The sequence below is a fragment of the Babylonia areolata genome, chromosome 4 (genome assembly GCF_041734735.1).
Source record: "Babylonia areolata isolate BAREFJ2019XMU chromosome 4, ASM4173473v1, whole genome shotgun sequence".
In the NCBI taxonomy this organism is placed as follows: domain Eukaryota; kingdom Metazoa; phylum Mollusca; class Gastropoda; order Neogastropoda; family Buccinidae; genus Babylonia; species Babylonia areolata.
Genome location: NC_134879.1, coordinates 55,210,856 through 55,225,855, shown reverse-complemented (window position 1 = coordinate 55,225,855; position 15,000 = coordinate 55,210,856). Strand labels below are relative to the sequence as shown.

Sequence of the window (15,000 nt, the reverse complement as noted above, 5' to 3'; positions counted from 1 at the left end):
ATATTGCATAGTATTTTATTGTATTGTATTGTATTGTGTTGTGTTGTTTCATATTGCGTAGTATTTCATTGTATTTCATTGTATTGTATTGTGTTGTGTTGTTTCATATTGCGTAGTATTTTATTGTATTTCATTGTATTGTATTGTGTTGTGTTGTTTCATATTGCGTAGTATTTCATTGTATTTCATTGTATTGTATTGTGTTGTGTTGTTTCATATTGCGTAGTATTTTATTGTATTTCATTGTATTGTATTGTATTGTATTGTGTTGTGTTGTTTCATATTGCGTAGTATTTCATTGTATTGTATTGTGTTGTGTTGTGTTGTTTCATATTGCATAGTATTTTATTGTATTTCATTGTATTGTATTGTATTGTATTGTGTTGTGTTGTTTCATATTGCGTAGTATTTCATTGTATTGTATTGTGTTGTGTTGTGTTGTTTCATATTGCATAGTATTTTATTGTATTTCATTGTATTGTATTGTATTGTGTTGTGTTGTTTCATATTGCATAGTATTTTATTGTATTTCATTGTATTGTATTGTGTTGTGCTGTTTCATATTGTGTAGTATTTCATTGTATTGTATTGTATTGTGTTGTGTTGTGTTGTTTCATATTGCATAGTATTTTATTGTATTTCATTGTATTGTATTGTATTGTGTTGTGTTGTGTTGTGTTGTTTTATATTGCATAGTATTTTATTGTATTTCATTGTATTGTATTGTGTTGTGTTGTGTTGTTTCATATTGCATAGTATTTTATTGTATTGTGTTGTATTGTATTGTATTGTATTGTGTTGTGTTGTAGGTCCTGCTGGCCATCAAGGGGCAGAAGAAGCGTGCCTATGTGGTGGGGGTGAAGCAGTCACAGAAGGCGGGGGTGCCCAAGTTCGACAGCAACAATGTGGTGCTGGTGGAGGACAACGGGGCGCCCGTGGGCACCCGCATCACCGTGCCTATACCCTCTATGTTGCGCTCCAAGGAGGGCGACTTCACCAAGATCCTGTCGCTGTCCACTAAGTTTGTTTGAAGAGGTTGGGGGATTTTTTTTGTGTGTGTGTGTGTAGTGTGTTAATGCATGTATGTATGTGTATGCATATACATTTACCTTGATTTCTGAGTTTTTAGACACACACACATACAATGTTGAATTTTAAAAAAAGGTGGTTGTCTGTGTGTGTGTGTGTGTGTGTGTGTGTGTGTGTGTGTGCAGGCAAAATTGTGGGTTGGTCTCAGTGTTTGGTAATTATTGGCAAGGACATCACAAAATTATTCCAGATATGCTTTGCTGACTATTTCATACTGTCTGTGTTACTTCCTGTTTGGAAAAAAAACAACAACATTGTCATGAAAACCCAAAAGTTATATATGATTTATTTCAAAAGCATGTTGGATAGCAATGCTTAATGACAAATGATGATATTCTTAAATTAGGCATTCTGTGCTTAACAGTGTCTGAAATTGGTGAAAAATGTAAACAGCTTCAAATTTGGTGCTTTTTCATGCCTGAGCTTCATTGAAACAAAATGAACTGTGACAACAAACATGTCAGACGTGAAATGACAGCACTGTATCTGAGCAAAGTCATCAAGTGTTTGTGCATTCTTCATTAAAACAGAAAAAGAATGTATGGAGAACTTGGAATATTGTATATGACTGTGCACATCACCAATGGATTGAAGTTCTATGTTCAGTAATACCAGTACATATGACAGAATGTAGTCTCTAATATTGTTGAGTTTTACACTTAAAAGTGAAACATCGTACCACAGCAATGACATATGGTTTGTCGATAATAAACTGAACTGACCTGTCAATTATTTTGTGATCAATAGTAATAAATCTTTTGTTGAATTATATGTTGGAATCTTCAGATTTGTGCTGTTCATCAATGAAAACAGAATAGTATTCTTTATACATGCATGCATGTACACATACACTTCCATATGTATGCATGTACACACACAGACACACAAACACACAGACACAGACGCACACACACACACACACACACACACACACACACAGAGAAATGGTCAAGTTGACACACCAGAAAAGTTGAGTTTCAACAACCCCTGACAAAGCCCTTAGGGTCAAGGTGTTTGGAGCTGGAGTCTTGACATTGTCCATTGTTAGAGGTTTTGGCTGACACACCAAGAAAATATCACGAGTAACCTGTGCAGTACACATACACCTTTAGAGTTACAGGTTTGTGAACTCTCACAACCTCAGAGAGCAGAGACCAGTTTGAAAGGAACGGAGTTGCAGTGTACGCTGAAAGTTAATTAAAATGGTGTGGTTATGGTGCAAAGAAACAAGTACTACAATCTTACCGACCGCCATTCCCAAGAGTTGTTACCAATTTTCACAACCCAACCAACCATCGCACCAGGTTGAAGAGACTGCTGTTCCACCTATCTCTCTGTCACGCACATACACACAAGCACACATGCTCAGACAGACACACACACACATACAGTATACACACTCATGCCAAATACATGCACACATACCTCTCTGCCAAACCCCTATCCCCTTACCGCACACACACACACACAAGCACTCTTACATACATACATATACATACACACACCAAATACACATGCACACTCACACACACACAAACATGCATCTGCATACTGACACACTTACACACACGCACGTGCGTGCACACACACACACTATTGTACACTTGATTTTATTGTAGTGACACTCCCCGTGTTATATTGTCGATGGCGACAATTTACCCATGTGCTGAAGCGCAACAATATGTGCTGGGGTCAGCACATATTTTTGTCACTGGCGACAATAATATAAGTAGGTATACATGCCTGGCCGTGACAATGCATGCTACATCAACCCTCCTTTTGATGGTTTGAGTCAAGGAGATCGTCTGCGGACACAGGTGAAGTTCTATTGCAGTGAGCCGTGAAAGCAGGTGTACTTGACATGTAAAAGGATCGTCAGTCCTTGTTACGTTGTACTGAATGGCGATTCTCCTGGTTTGGTGTGCGTGCACTTTCAGTTTGTCAGTAGTGATGAAGTCTCTGTGACTGACAAGAAAAACAAAACAGAACGAGAAAGACACCTACAGAAATACCCCCACCCCCGAAAACGGAGTATGACTGCATACCTGGCGGGGCTAAAAACGTTCACCATATGTAAAGGCCACTGGCACTCGTGCAGTGCGAACGAGTGAACTGACAGGGCCGGAGTCACAGCCCACAAACGGAGAATGACAATAAGAAGACACGTACAGACTCGGAGAAAAAACAATGATTAAATGAGGCAGAATGAGCCAGTCAGTGATAGGCGGCATACCACAGACACAGGCACACACAAAAACTGCGCACGTGCATCAGTGTGGCAGTGCGCACGCCTGGTCGAGTCATTTGTGGGCCAAAAGAAATTTAGCTCATGTAGTAGTAGTTGTAACAGGACTGGCTTTTGGCCTTAGACCTCGTGGCCTATTTGTGTCCCCTCATTATTTTTCAACTTTGTTTAGGTCTGATTGCATGCCTATCTTATAAAATAACATTATATTCAATCTATACTAAAGAAAAGGTCTTTCAATTTAAAGATATGGGTGACTACAAGAAAAGCAAACTTTCACTTTCTGAATAAATGAAAAACAAACAAATCACCTAAAACATAACAGATGTCATAAATAAAAGTCACAATCAAACAATCAATCCTCTCAAAGACGCAACTGAACAGAAGGCTGAAAAGGAAAGCATCTTCCATACATGCAGCCTGTGAAGCAAGCGGTTATACATATATATATATATATTTTTTTTTTTCATTTCTTTTCTTTTTTTAATTTCATCTCTGTCAGTTGATAGTTAGGATGTGCCAGAGGGTGAAATTCATTCAATATGAAATTGTGTTAAAATTATTTTAGTGACATGGTATAAATAACATTTACATTTCCCAATGCAGTTCTGTTCTAATAAGTTAAATTGGTGAAATATCAGTTGAAACAACAGTTAAAAGGGTGCTCATTTTCACAGATCTCAAGTGGAAAATCAATTGTGCTGTATCTTGACTTGATTGTCTATTGGTCTTGTGAATTTTGTCACAGTGCAACTGTCCTGGATTTCTCACTCAGTACATTACATCTTAACATTACATACATACATACATACATAACTACACATCTATCTGTCTGCCCAAGATTCCCTGCACATTCTTTATATTGTTCATATATATATATATATAAATATATATATAAAATAAATATATATATATATTTATGTATATATATAAATATATATATATAGATATATATAAACATTATTCAAGTGATAACAATAAAGTCATTGAAGTGAAATGCATTTCTTTTTAACTTTGAAAGACTATAAAATTATTGTGAACAACTGTTTCTCTGCAAAAAAAAAAAAAAAAAAAAAAGTGTGAAAAGCTTATGAAATCAAGTTGATAAATATGGTGACATATTAAAATACACAAGATGAACACATGTTGAAGAAAATCTGATAATTTCTTTTCTGAGATAATAAAGTTGCTCTGATTCTGATACTGATATATTAGAAAAAAAAAAAAATCATAATAAATAATATGTACTGGTTCATGTACAATGATTCTGGTAACTCACACTCTTTTTCAATCATTACAGTTCTTACATGCATTCATGAGCATGAGACATTTGAGTGAACAAACAATACTGTGTACAAGATCTGTTTATTTCCCAAACTTTTGAAAACTGGCTCTGCATTTTTTTGGTTTCCTGGGTGTTGTTTCCTCACGAATCCATAAGTCTGTGTCCATTTCCCTGTGTTCAGGTTCTGAAACAAAAAGAATAAAGGTCTAAATGAAATATAGCAACACACACACACACACACACACACACACACACACACACACACACACACACACCTTTTGTCTTAATTGGCCTTACATACATGCCAACACCAAACGCAGAAACACATATACTAATTGACTGACACTCCCTAAATGACTAACACCACTGCCCTATCTAATCCATCTTACTCAAACACACACACACACACACGCTCGCACACATCTTTGCATTCACACACACACACACACACACACGCATGCATGCACACACATACACACCTTTTGTCTTAATTTTTTTTTAATTATCATTATTATAGTTTTTTTTGTTTTTTTTCTAAATTGTTTTAAATTTTATTATTATTCATTTCTATTTCAGTTTATTTTATTTTATTTTTTTCCTCAAGGCCTGACTAAGCACGTTGGGTTACGCTGCTGGTCAGGCATCTGCTTGGCAGATGTGGTGTAGCGTATATGGATTTGACTGAACGCAGTGACGCCTCCTTGAGCTACTGATACTAATACTGATGCTTGTCTTAATTTGACCTCATATTCATGTCAATCCAAGACCAAATGCACAAACACAGACTAAGTGACTAACACACAAACATACAACCACAACTTATAACCATTCATTATATATATATATATATATATATATATATATATATATATATATATATATATATATTGCTGTCAGATTATCAGTGTATTATTTTCTTTGTACAGGTCGATTATTTTCACTTTTCAGTTGACAGTGTGATATAATTACAAGGTAATTTCTTTGTACAACGCTTTCTTTCCACTGGCCCTGACTATTTTCAGTAGACTGATCTACTTAGCTAGCTAAGGCATGTAAAAGAATCCACAGCAAGAAAAGGGCCCCTCTGGCAAATTTCTACCAGAAAAAATATCTCTCTTATAATCGACGTATCACTTGCCACTGCTGCTGACTGGAGGAAACAGCAGAAGAGTGCTCCAATGGCAGGTTGATCTGTGTCCTGTTCCTTCCCATTTTCATGGTCTGTCTTCTGGGTATCATTCTGATGACTGTGCAGGTGAAGTTTTGGTTTCCTGGGTGTTGTTTCCTCATGAATTCATAAGTGTGTCCCTCTGTTCAGGTTCTGAAACACAAAGAATAAAGGTCTAAATGAAATATAGCAAGCATAAAAGGACATTTATCTATTCATTCATTATCACATATTTTAGATTTGGACTGATAACACACTCTCGCAAGCGCGTTCTTCACCACCACACTATCTAATCCATCTAACACACACACACACAAACACACACACAGACCTTTTGTCTTAATTTGGCCTTACATACATGCCAACACCAAACGCAGAACCACATACTACATGACTAACACTCATTAAATGACAAACACCACAGCCCAATATAATTCATCTTGCTCAAACACACACACACACACACTCTCACACATCTTTGCATTCACACACACACACAAACACACACACATGCACGCACACACATATCAACACCTTTTGTCTTAATTTGGCCTCATATTCACGTCAGTCCAAGACCAAACGCACAAACACAGGCTAAGTGACTTACACGCAAACACAACTTATAACCATTCATTACATATATATCTTAATTATCTATATATCTATATATATATATATATATATATATATATATAAGAAGTTAAGTTGTTTTTTTTTAGTATGTTGCACATGTGTGGACATTAATAATTTAATTACTGGTGTCATTACTGTCAGGTTATCAGTGTGTTATTTTCTTTGTCAGTTATTTTCAGTTGACAGTGTGATATAATTACAAGGTAATTTCTTTGTACTATGCTTTCTTTCCACTGGCCCTGAGTATTTTCAGTAGACTGATAGTGTAATACAATTAAACTAATTCCAATAGTATACAATACTTTTCCTACTTAGCTAGTACTTAGCTAAGGCATGTAAAAGAATCCACAGCAAGAAAAGGGCCCCTCTGGCAAATTTCTACCAGAAAAAATATCTCTCTTATAATCGACGTATCACTTGCCACTGCTGCTGACTGGAGGAAACAAGAGTGCTCCAATGGCAGGTTGATCTGTGTCCTGCTCCTTACCATTTTCATGGTCTGATGTCTTCTGGGTATCATTCTGATGACTGTGCAGCTTAAGTTTTGGTTTCCTGGGTGTTGTTTCCTCATGAATTCATAAGTGTGTCCCTCTGTTCAGGTTCTGAAACACAAAGAATAAAGGTCTAAATGAAATATAGCAAGCATAAAAGGACATTTATTTATTAATTCATTATCACATATTTTAGACTTGGACAGATAACACACTCTCACAAGCGTGTTCTTCACCACCTCCCTATCTAATCCATCTTACTCAAACACACACACACACACACACACACACACACATCTTTGCATTCACACACACACATGCATGCACACACACAAACATACACACCTTTTGTCTTAATTTGGCCTCATATACACGTCAATCCAAGACCAAATGCACACACAGAGACTAAGTGACTAACACACAAACACAACTTAAAACCATTCAGTACACACACACACACACACACACACACACATATATATATATATATATGTATATATATAAGCAATTGGGTTTTTTTAGTATGTTGCGCATGTGTATGGACGTTAATAACTTGATTACTGGTGTCATTACTGTCGATTATCAGTGTGTTGGTTTCTTTGTACTGGTCAATTATTTTCACTTTTCAGTTGACAGTGTGATATAATTACAGGGCAATTTCTTTGTACTATGCTTTCTTTCCACTGGCCCTGAGTATTTTCAGTAGACTGATAGTGTGATACAATTACACTGACACCAATCACTTACCACTGCTGCTGACTGGAGGAAACAGCAGAAGAGTTCTCCACTGGCATGTTGATCTGTGTCCTGCTCCTTCCCATTTTCATGGTCTGGTGTCTTCTCAGTTCTGGGTATCATTCTGATGACTGTGCAGCTGGAGTTTAATGGAAACAGAAACATTAAGGCCAAAATTTTCTTCACAGGTGCAAAATGTGGAAAGACATATTTCAGCTTTCCATCATGTTAAATGATCCCAAGGCATGTCAGCTGACTGGATATTGGCTTTTTAGTTCCTTCCTTACAACCTAATGTTACACCATCAGCATCATTGCTTAAGTCATATTTAGCCACTGTTCAAGTGTTTCTTAATGTTTGTTCTGCTGTTTTTTTTGTTGTTGTTTTTTTTTTTCTCTTTTCCAGTCTTACATATTTTCTAATTCATTTTCACCCATTGCAAAAACAAATGAACAAGAAATCTTACCTTTCACTCCTCTCAGCACAAAGTGTCAACATGATGACTACTCCACTTCGAGCTCTCTTTGTAAATAAAATGGCCATGAAGACTACACCCACAGCTGACCTAATGTCACGGTTCAGTGCATGTTCAAACAGCCAGTGTTCCACAGGCTGAGAACACAAACTGAACTCTTAGCGTAGAGATAAGATGGGTCAGTGCGAGGCACAATTTAAAAGCCTATGTACATGTAAGAAAAACAAGAATATTACTTTAATTATCATTTTGTGATTGAAATGGCATATTCACATCCATGCACACATAACCCTGAAGTGTCTAATATCGAAAACAATGTTTAAATAACCCCACAATATGAAAATAAAGAAACTCTCAAAGGGGGGTGGTGGGGGTAGGGGTTGTACAGGTAGGTGTAGAAGGTGAAGGGGTAGAGTAGGATAACAGGCAGAGGATAGGTGCACAATCCACTCTCTCCTCGTACCACAGCAGGGTCTTTTAGGAAGATGAATTGAGGTGTTTATTTCTCTAACTTTAAACAGCACACCTGGAACACACACAATATTAAAACCCAGGTTAAATCAATACCAAAACATATGCTAGACATAATTGCACTGATGTAACAGAAACATCATAATGTTGTCTGGACAAGTAAACAATTCCACAGATAACCTTTGTCCATTCTGACACTCAATGTCTAGCCGTACACTCTCTTCTCAAAGAGATCTATGTAAAGATGTAAAACAAGCTTCATATAGCTTATCATCAACAATCAGTGGCACATACGTTAATGTGCACCAAATATATGACTAACAAATACTAACTCCCAGTGTTTAACTCCTGTCAAACCACCATAGAATAACAGCTGTCACACCAAGTATGTGGCAGACAATTACAAACTCCCAGTGTTTAACTCCAGTTAACTCCAGTTAAATCACCATACAGTAATAGCTGTTTCCATTAAGACTGAACAAATCTGTACTTTGTCTCTGCAAAGTATCTCATCGGTAAAATTTTACATGGGAATCATATAGTTACCATGTAATTTGGTAAATATATAGCAACCTGTGTGCACCAACATAGGACTGCCTCTCAGTGGTCTCAAATCTTATTGAACACATACAGCTATGTGTTACCCCACTGGCATATAACACATGACTACAGCACATGGTAATCACAACTACCAAGTCACACATGTTCCCCATGTTGCATTATCACCCATGTGCACACACATGGAAAAGCATGAACATACAGTTAGCCTGTAGATTTGTTCACCTTGAATATAACCATCACCACCTAACATACAAAATAGGTATGTCATACCTCAAAATAACTCCAACTGTTGCAACCAAAACATTCTACACAGATGCAACACACATAATCTCTGTGTTTCTTTGTGACTGAATGCTTACAATGTTCCCACAGTATGTCAACAATTGACACACCCTGTCTGCTTGGTCATTATAACGGAATCCAGTGTGGGATGGTATCCAACAAAAATCAACATTTGTACCCTTCACAAATAGGGAGTGCAGCAAAAAGGGGAGCAAAAAAATCATATAGATAGTATAAAAGTATATTGCCCATTGTCATACAAGGAAATAAGCAATATACTAGAAAGACACTTTTATAGGTGCTTGAATTCAAGTCTAAAACCTCGTCAGTTGACTCTCTCAGACTTTGGTCCGATTCAAAGACCAATTCTGAGTTTAGCTCTCAGACTGTTATCAAATTCATTACGGACCAAGTATTGTTCTAATGTCAAGTGCATATGCTTTAGTAACCTGACAATTGAGCATATAATTTTTCACTGTAGTTTGATGAAGCCTTTTGTACACGAAAGTGTGTCTCCACAAGTGACTGAGAACGTTGATGTTTTTGACTTTTTGCATTCATTATCAGTTGTTTCGCTTGCCAGTTTAACGACTTCTCTTTTACGAAGTCCTTAAGTAATTTCCTGTAACTGTATTTAGAGTTGTTTTGTTCTTGTTTTTTTGTTTTTTTTCCAAATTTCACCCACATTTTTACCCTCATTTGCCCAGTTTCTCCCACCCCTTCTAACCGATAATACTCAGATGTATTCATAAATACTTTAACAAAATGTCTTCAATCACCGATATGTGTGACGGGACATTAAACAAAATTCCTCCTCCTTGACACACCCCTGACATGTTACTGAACATTATCATTTATGTAAGCCAAGATGCACAACATGTAAACCCAAACATGATGTCCAAGCATCATACCATAATATCAACCTGTAGAAAACAGGAAAGGGGAGGGGGGGGGGCTTGGGGGAGGGGGGGTACCGAAATACCCTGAACCAGTACTCCATTTAGTCATGTATTGGCTACATTGTGTATTTTAACCACTTTTCCCTCAGTCACTAGCCTCAAATACAATTAAGCCATACACATGCTGGCTATGCTATCTCACAAGTCATGGTATCTGCATCAACACATTCCAGTTACATTAACTGTGAAATACCACATCAGCTAAAAAGGATCTCTCAACACTCTTGTGACACAACATCACAATTCTACAAACTCCAAACTGTTTCCAAAAACCATAAAGTAGATTGTCAACAAAGCAAATTACCAGTACAAGCATTACTCACAACCCCAAACGTTTCAGGCTTCACTTTATATTCACATAGCAGAACACAATCGCATTGTTCTAAACAGCTCATGATAAACACACCACAGCATATGGTGACCATTGAGGCAGATGCCATCCTGCCAGAGATCGACATTGAGGGGGGGTGGGGGTTGGGGGTGGGGTGGAGAACGGAGTTGAGGGTGATGGAAGTGGAAGGGAAAAGGGCAAGGGAGTGTAAAGGAAGAGAATGGTCAGAGGAGATACCATCTTTACTTAATATTTCTTGATAACTTGCTCCCTCTGCACTTGGCCAAGGGAAGGGGGGAAGGGAGAGAGGGGATGGGGAGGGGTGTTGGTGGGGATAGATGCCATGGAAAGTGTGTGTGTGTGTGGGGGGGGGGAAGAGTAGGGAGGTAGGAAGGAGGGGTCCATCAGTGAGCAGTGTGTCTGAGAAAATCCCATGCTTCCACCATAGGCGCCTGACACACTCTAACAGTACATGTAAGAAAAACAAGAATATTATCTTAATTATCATTTTGTGATTGAAATGGCACATTCACATCCATGCACACATAACCCTGAAGTGTCTAATATCCAAAACAATGTTTAAATAAACCCTACAATATGAAAATTAAGAAACTCTCCCCACCCAACTTAAAACCACTGGTTTCACTTGGGCTTCACATGGGCTTTACCAAGTAAGACAAGGGCCAGTGTGTTGCCGGCGTAAGTGGCCACCTACCTCTTGTCAAGTGGGGAACAGGTCAGACTCAGGGGGGTAGCCCACCCAGGAAGGGTTGCATCCCCTGTCCCCAAATAACTTGGGCAAAACCAAGTGGGTCCGGGTCGGATTCGGGTGGGCAGCCCAGCACGGAAGGGTTGCATCCCCTGTTCCCAAGTAACTTGGGCAAACCCATGTGGGTCCCAGCTTCTAGATGGGCTTGATGCTGTCTGGGAAAGGAGCTAGAAGCTCCACGAAGGAGTTAGATTTAAATATTTCACTTTCACTACAGGAATGTTACACCATGGTAGAAAAAGTCCAATGGTCAAAAATTCAGTTTGAGGAAAAACACACCGGTAACTCGGAGTTACATAAGAACATACAGAAAATGTATGGTTTCATAGGAAAACATTACCATAATGATTTTCATAAGAGGCAAATTATTTCTCTAATCTGCAGATGGAAAATGAATTGTTTTAGGACAAATTATGTCAGTAATGTTTCTTGCATCTGTGGTGCTCACATAACAGCCGATCATATACCAACTTGCAATATGTTAAAGTCTTACATCCCTGAACTGAAATCATCTTCAGTGTTGACGATCCTCAGCAGTCCATTGCTAATGTATGACTTTTTCAACTCCTTGTTAAATAGTCCAGTTGGTTGCTGTTATGGTTGTTAATTTTTCATTAGAAATATGTTATATTGTTATGTTTTTTCGTTGTTGTTTTTTTAAACAAAACTTAAATCAATCATTTTCTATATGTAACACACACACACAAACATATTACACATACACTTTCACTTACTCTCATGCATACACAGTATCCCCCCCTCGATTTTTTCCCTACCCTCGTCTAATATCACTTACAGTGAAAAGACGTTAAACTAAAGAACGAACAACACACACACACACACACACACGACACAGGTACACACACCGGCACTGCACACACACACACACACACACACACAAAGCTTTCGCACCATCGAGCTCAAGAGTATCCCATTCAGCTTAGTGTATTGCACGCACACGCGCACGACAAAATCCATGGCCCTCACTGAGGTCATACATGACCGCGCATGACCGGCGCATTCCGGAGTTTGCCGATGCCGGACGGCGAAAACACACGAACGAAATCAAGATGCAAGCCAGCCGACAACTCCTCGCTCGGTCTCTTTTCTGCTTTCGTACAGAAGGAACCGCACGGCTTATTTCTACTACCCCCGCATTGAACATGCCGCTAAAGGTAAGCTTTGATTGTGTTGATGCTGTGTTGGTGCTGTCGTGCCGGCTGTCTCATTTTGTAAATTGACATATTGAGAGCAACATGGTCCCTCTTCCAGACCAAATTCAAGGTCGAGCGTGTGCTCGAGCATTGTTATCTTGTTGCCTATGTAATGTCTCGTTCGCAGGCCCCGAAGGCATGATGGGTGCAGACTTAATCACTCTTTGTCATGCTGTAGCTGGCACCTCCGTCAAGTACTTATGTCGATTTTAACTTTACGCGAGGAAACCGCAGTGACTGTAGATTTGATTGCTTCAAAGACTCAAACCCCTTTTACCCTCTCCCTCTCCTTTCTGTGCCCACAAAGTTGTCCGTGCTTCACCACGAAGTGCACCCCATCACTCCGTCACCCACGCCACATTGGTCTGGCAGGATTTTCTGCCACTCACCAGGCTTGCAAAAGATTACCAGGATCTCGAGAGTGCTACAGTCGAGTTCGACAGTGTAGACCGGTGTATGGAATTCTGTCCTTGAGTCCTTTGTGTCTCCCGGTAAAACCTCTCATCATGCAGGAATGCAGAGACGGCAGTGCTCATGACCTTGTTCTCTTGTTCCTTGCGTCCAGACACGGTTCAGTTTTGAAGAAAGTTGCTGGATGATGAACCATGTTGCCTTACATGCCTAGTGTACATGTACCTGGCAAATTCAGTAACTGACGCAGGGACGAAGGGGTTGGGGTATAGTGTGTATAGTTATTGTTTTATGCTGATGGAGGAAAGCAAGACAAAGTTCATTTAATCTTTTGACCTTTGCGGAATAGAATTGGTATCATTGTGTGTGTGTGTGTGTGTACTCATGTGTGAGCGTGTGCCAGTGCGCGTGTGCCAGTGCCGTGTGTGTGTGTGTATGTGTTTTAGAGAGAGAGAGAATAACTTATCATGTTCATTAGATAGACTTGCAAATATGAAAGAAATTATCAAGTCAAGAGATTTCACTATGTGCGTAACTTACTCCCCTCCCCCCCCCCCCCCCCCCCCCGTCCTCTACCTTCCCTCCACACACAACACATTTTCACACACACACACACACTTATTTTTTCTCTCTCTTTCTCACTCTCTCTCTCTCTCGCTCACACACACACACACACACACACACAATATCTTAATGGATTTCCTTGTTCTTTCTGTTTGACCATTGAGGCTGAGAGTTGTTGAGAACTTACATATGCATGTTTGTAGTGTTTGTAAAGTCCATTTTGACTGAAAATTATGAAAAATTAAACCATGAAAAGGCCAAAGGCATGACCAGGCAAGAGCAGGCAAGCTACAGTTTATCTTCCTGTGTTTGCTTTCCTGGGCTACAATAGCATCATCGGCCTTTTTTCTGAAGAAATGCTTACATGCACAGACTGACAGCTGGAACAAGTTTTCTGCTCAGCGACTCATGTCTGTGTGCTTCAGTGCATGTCCTTTTTTTTTTCTGCATCACTGTCTGCTGCCTGCTGCTGATGTTCACCGTGTTTTGTGAAAGACTGCCGCCATTTGCCACAGATAAAACAAACACTATTGTTACTGAAATGGAAGAACAGGATAATACATCCATATATGTATGTGTGTATATATGTATATGTATATATATATATATATATATATATATATATTCCCCACCCCCATAACATATGAATATTGTCAAAAATACATATACTTAATTGTGAATTTTATACCTTCCTACAGATTATACCATATAATGATTGATATTAGATATGGAATTACTTTTGTATCATTGTTTAAAATGTCCATCTTTAGAGTTAATCAGTTGAATGGTGAAAAGAATGCGTTTGTTGTTTGTTGATTTTATGTCTTTCCTCCAGTTAGAGTGTTTGTTATTACTTGGTAGATGAAAGAAATTGTGTGTGTGTGTGTGTGTGTGTGATAGAGAGAGAGAGAAGTGGACTGACAGACAAACATTTTAGAGGTTGTGTGAGCCAAATTATTGAAAGAGATCAGAAGATACTGATAATTTTGTTTTTTTGAAGGTATGCTTTATTTTCATGTGGTTGAATTTTGAAAGGGGAAAATACTGGTTTTGTTTCAAGTTTGCAAACTTTATAGTATATTTTAAGGATTGAATGATGTTCAGAAGAGCTCTTCTTGAAATCACACGGAAACATTACATCAGTGATCTTAGATTCATTTATTATTAAAGTTATAAAGATTAATGATTACTGATCTTTGAAAAAAAAAATTGTCCAGAAAGATTAATTTTTCAGAAACAAAAATTTAACTGAAGAAGGATATGTTAATTTGCAGGAATAGTTCAGATTATATTTGCTGTTATTGGTGAGAAGAGTTC

At 38.3% G+C, this 15,000-nt stretch overlaps 2 protein-coding genes and 1 long non-coding RNA gene across 3 annotated transcripts in view; 2 read left to right on the top strand and 1 right to left on the bottom strand.

Moving 5' to 3' along the window:
- LOC143281753 (large ribosomal subunit protein uL14m-like) overlaps positions 1-1,860 on the top strand; it is a 5,366-nt gene extending 3,506 nt beyond the window's left edge. The window contains exon 4 of the mRNA XM_076587033.1: positions 810-1,860. Within this exon, the coding sequence (XP_076443148.1) occupies positions 810-1,031 (222 nt within the window). The 3' untranslated portion in view covers positions 1,032-1,860. The remainder of the gene's footprint in view (positions 1-809) is intronic.
- A 3,903-nt stretch (positions 1,861-5,763) lies between these two features.
- On the bottom strand, positions 5,764-7,780 carry LOC143281323 (uncharacterized). The gene is made up of 3 exons (XR_013055118.1): positions 7,659-7,780; positions 6,842-7,022; positions 5,764-5,940 (listed from the first exon to the last, which is right to left on the bottom strand). It is a non-coding gene; the product is annotated as an uncharacterized LOC143281323 (long non-coding RNA).
- A 4,697-nt stretch (positions 7,781-12,477) lies between these two features.
- The window catches only part of LOC143281322 (peroxiredoxin-5, mitochondrial-like), an 11,766-nt gene continuing 9,243 nt past the window's right edge, over positions 12,478-15,000 (top strand). Inside the window, exon 1 of the mRNA XM_076586512.1 lies at positions 12,478-12,669. Coding sequence (XP_076442627.1) covers positions 12,493-12,669 — 177 coding nt within the window. The 5' untranslated portion in view covers positions 12,478-12,492. The remainder of the gene's footprint in view (positions 12,670-15,000) is intronic.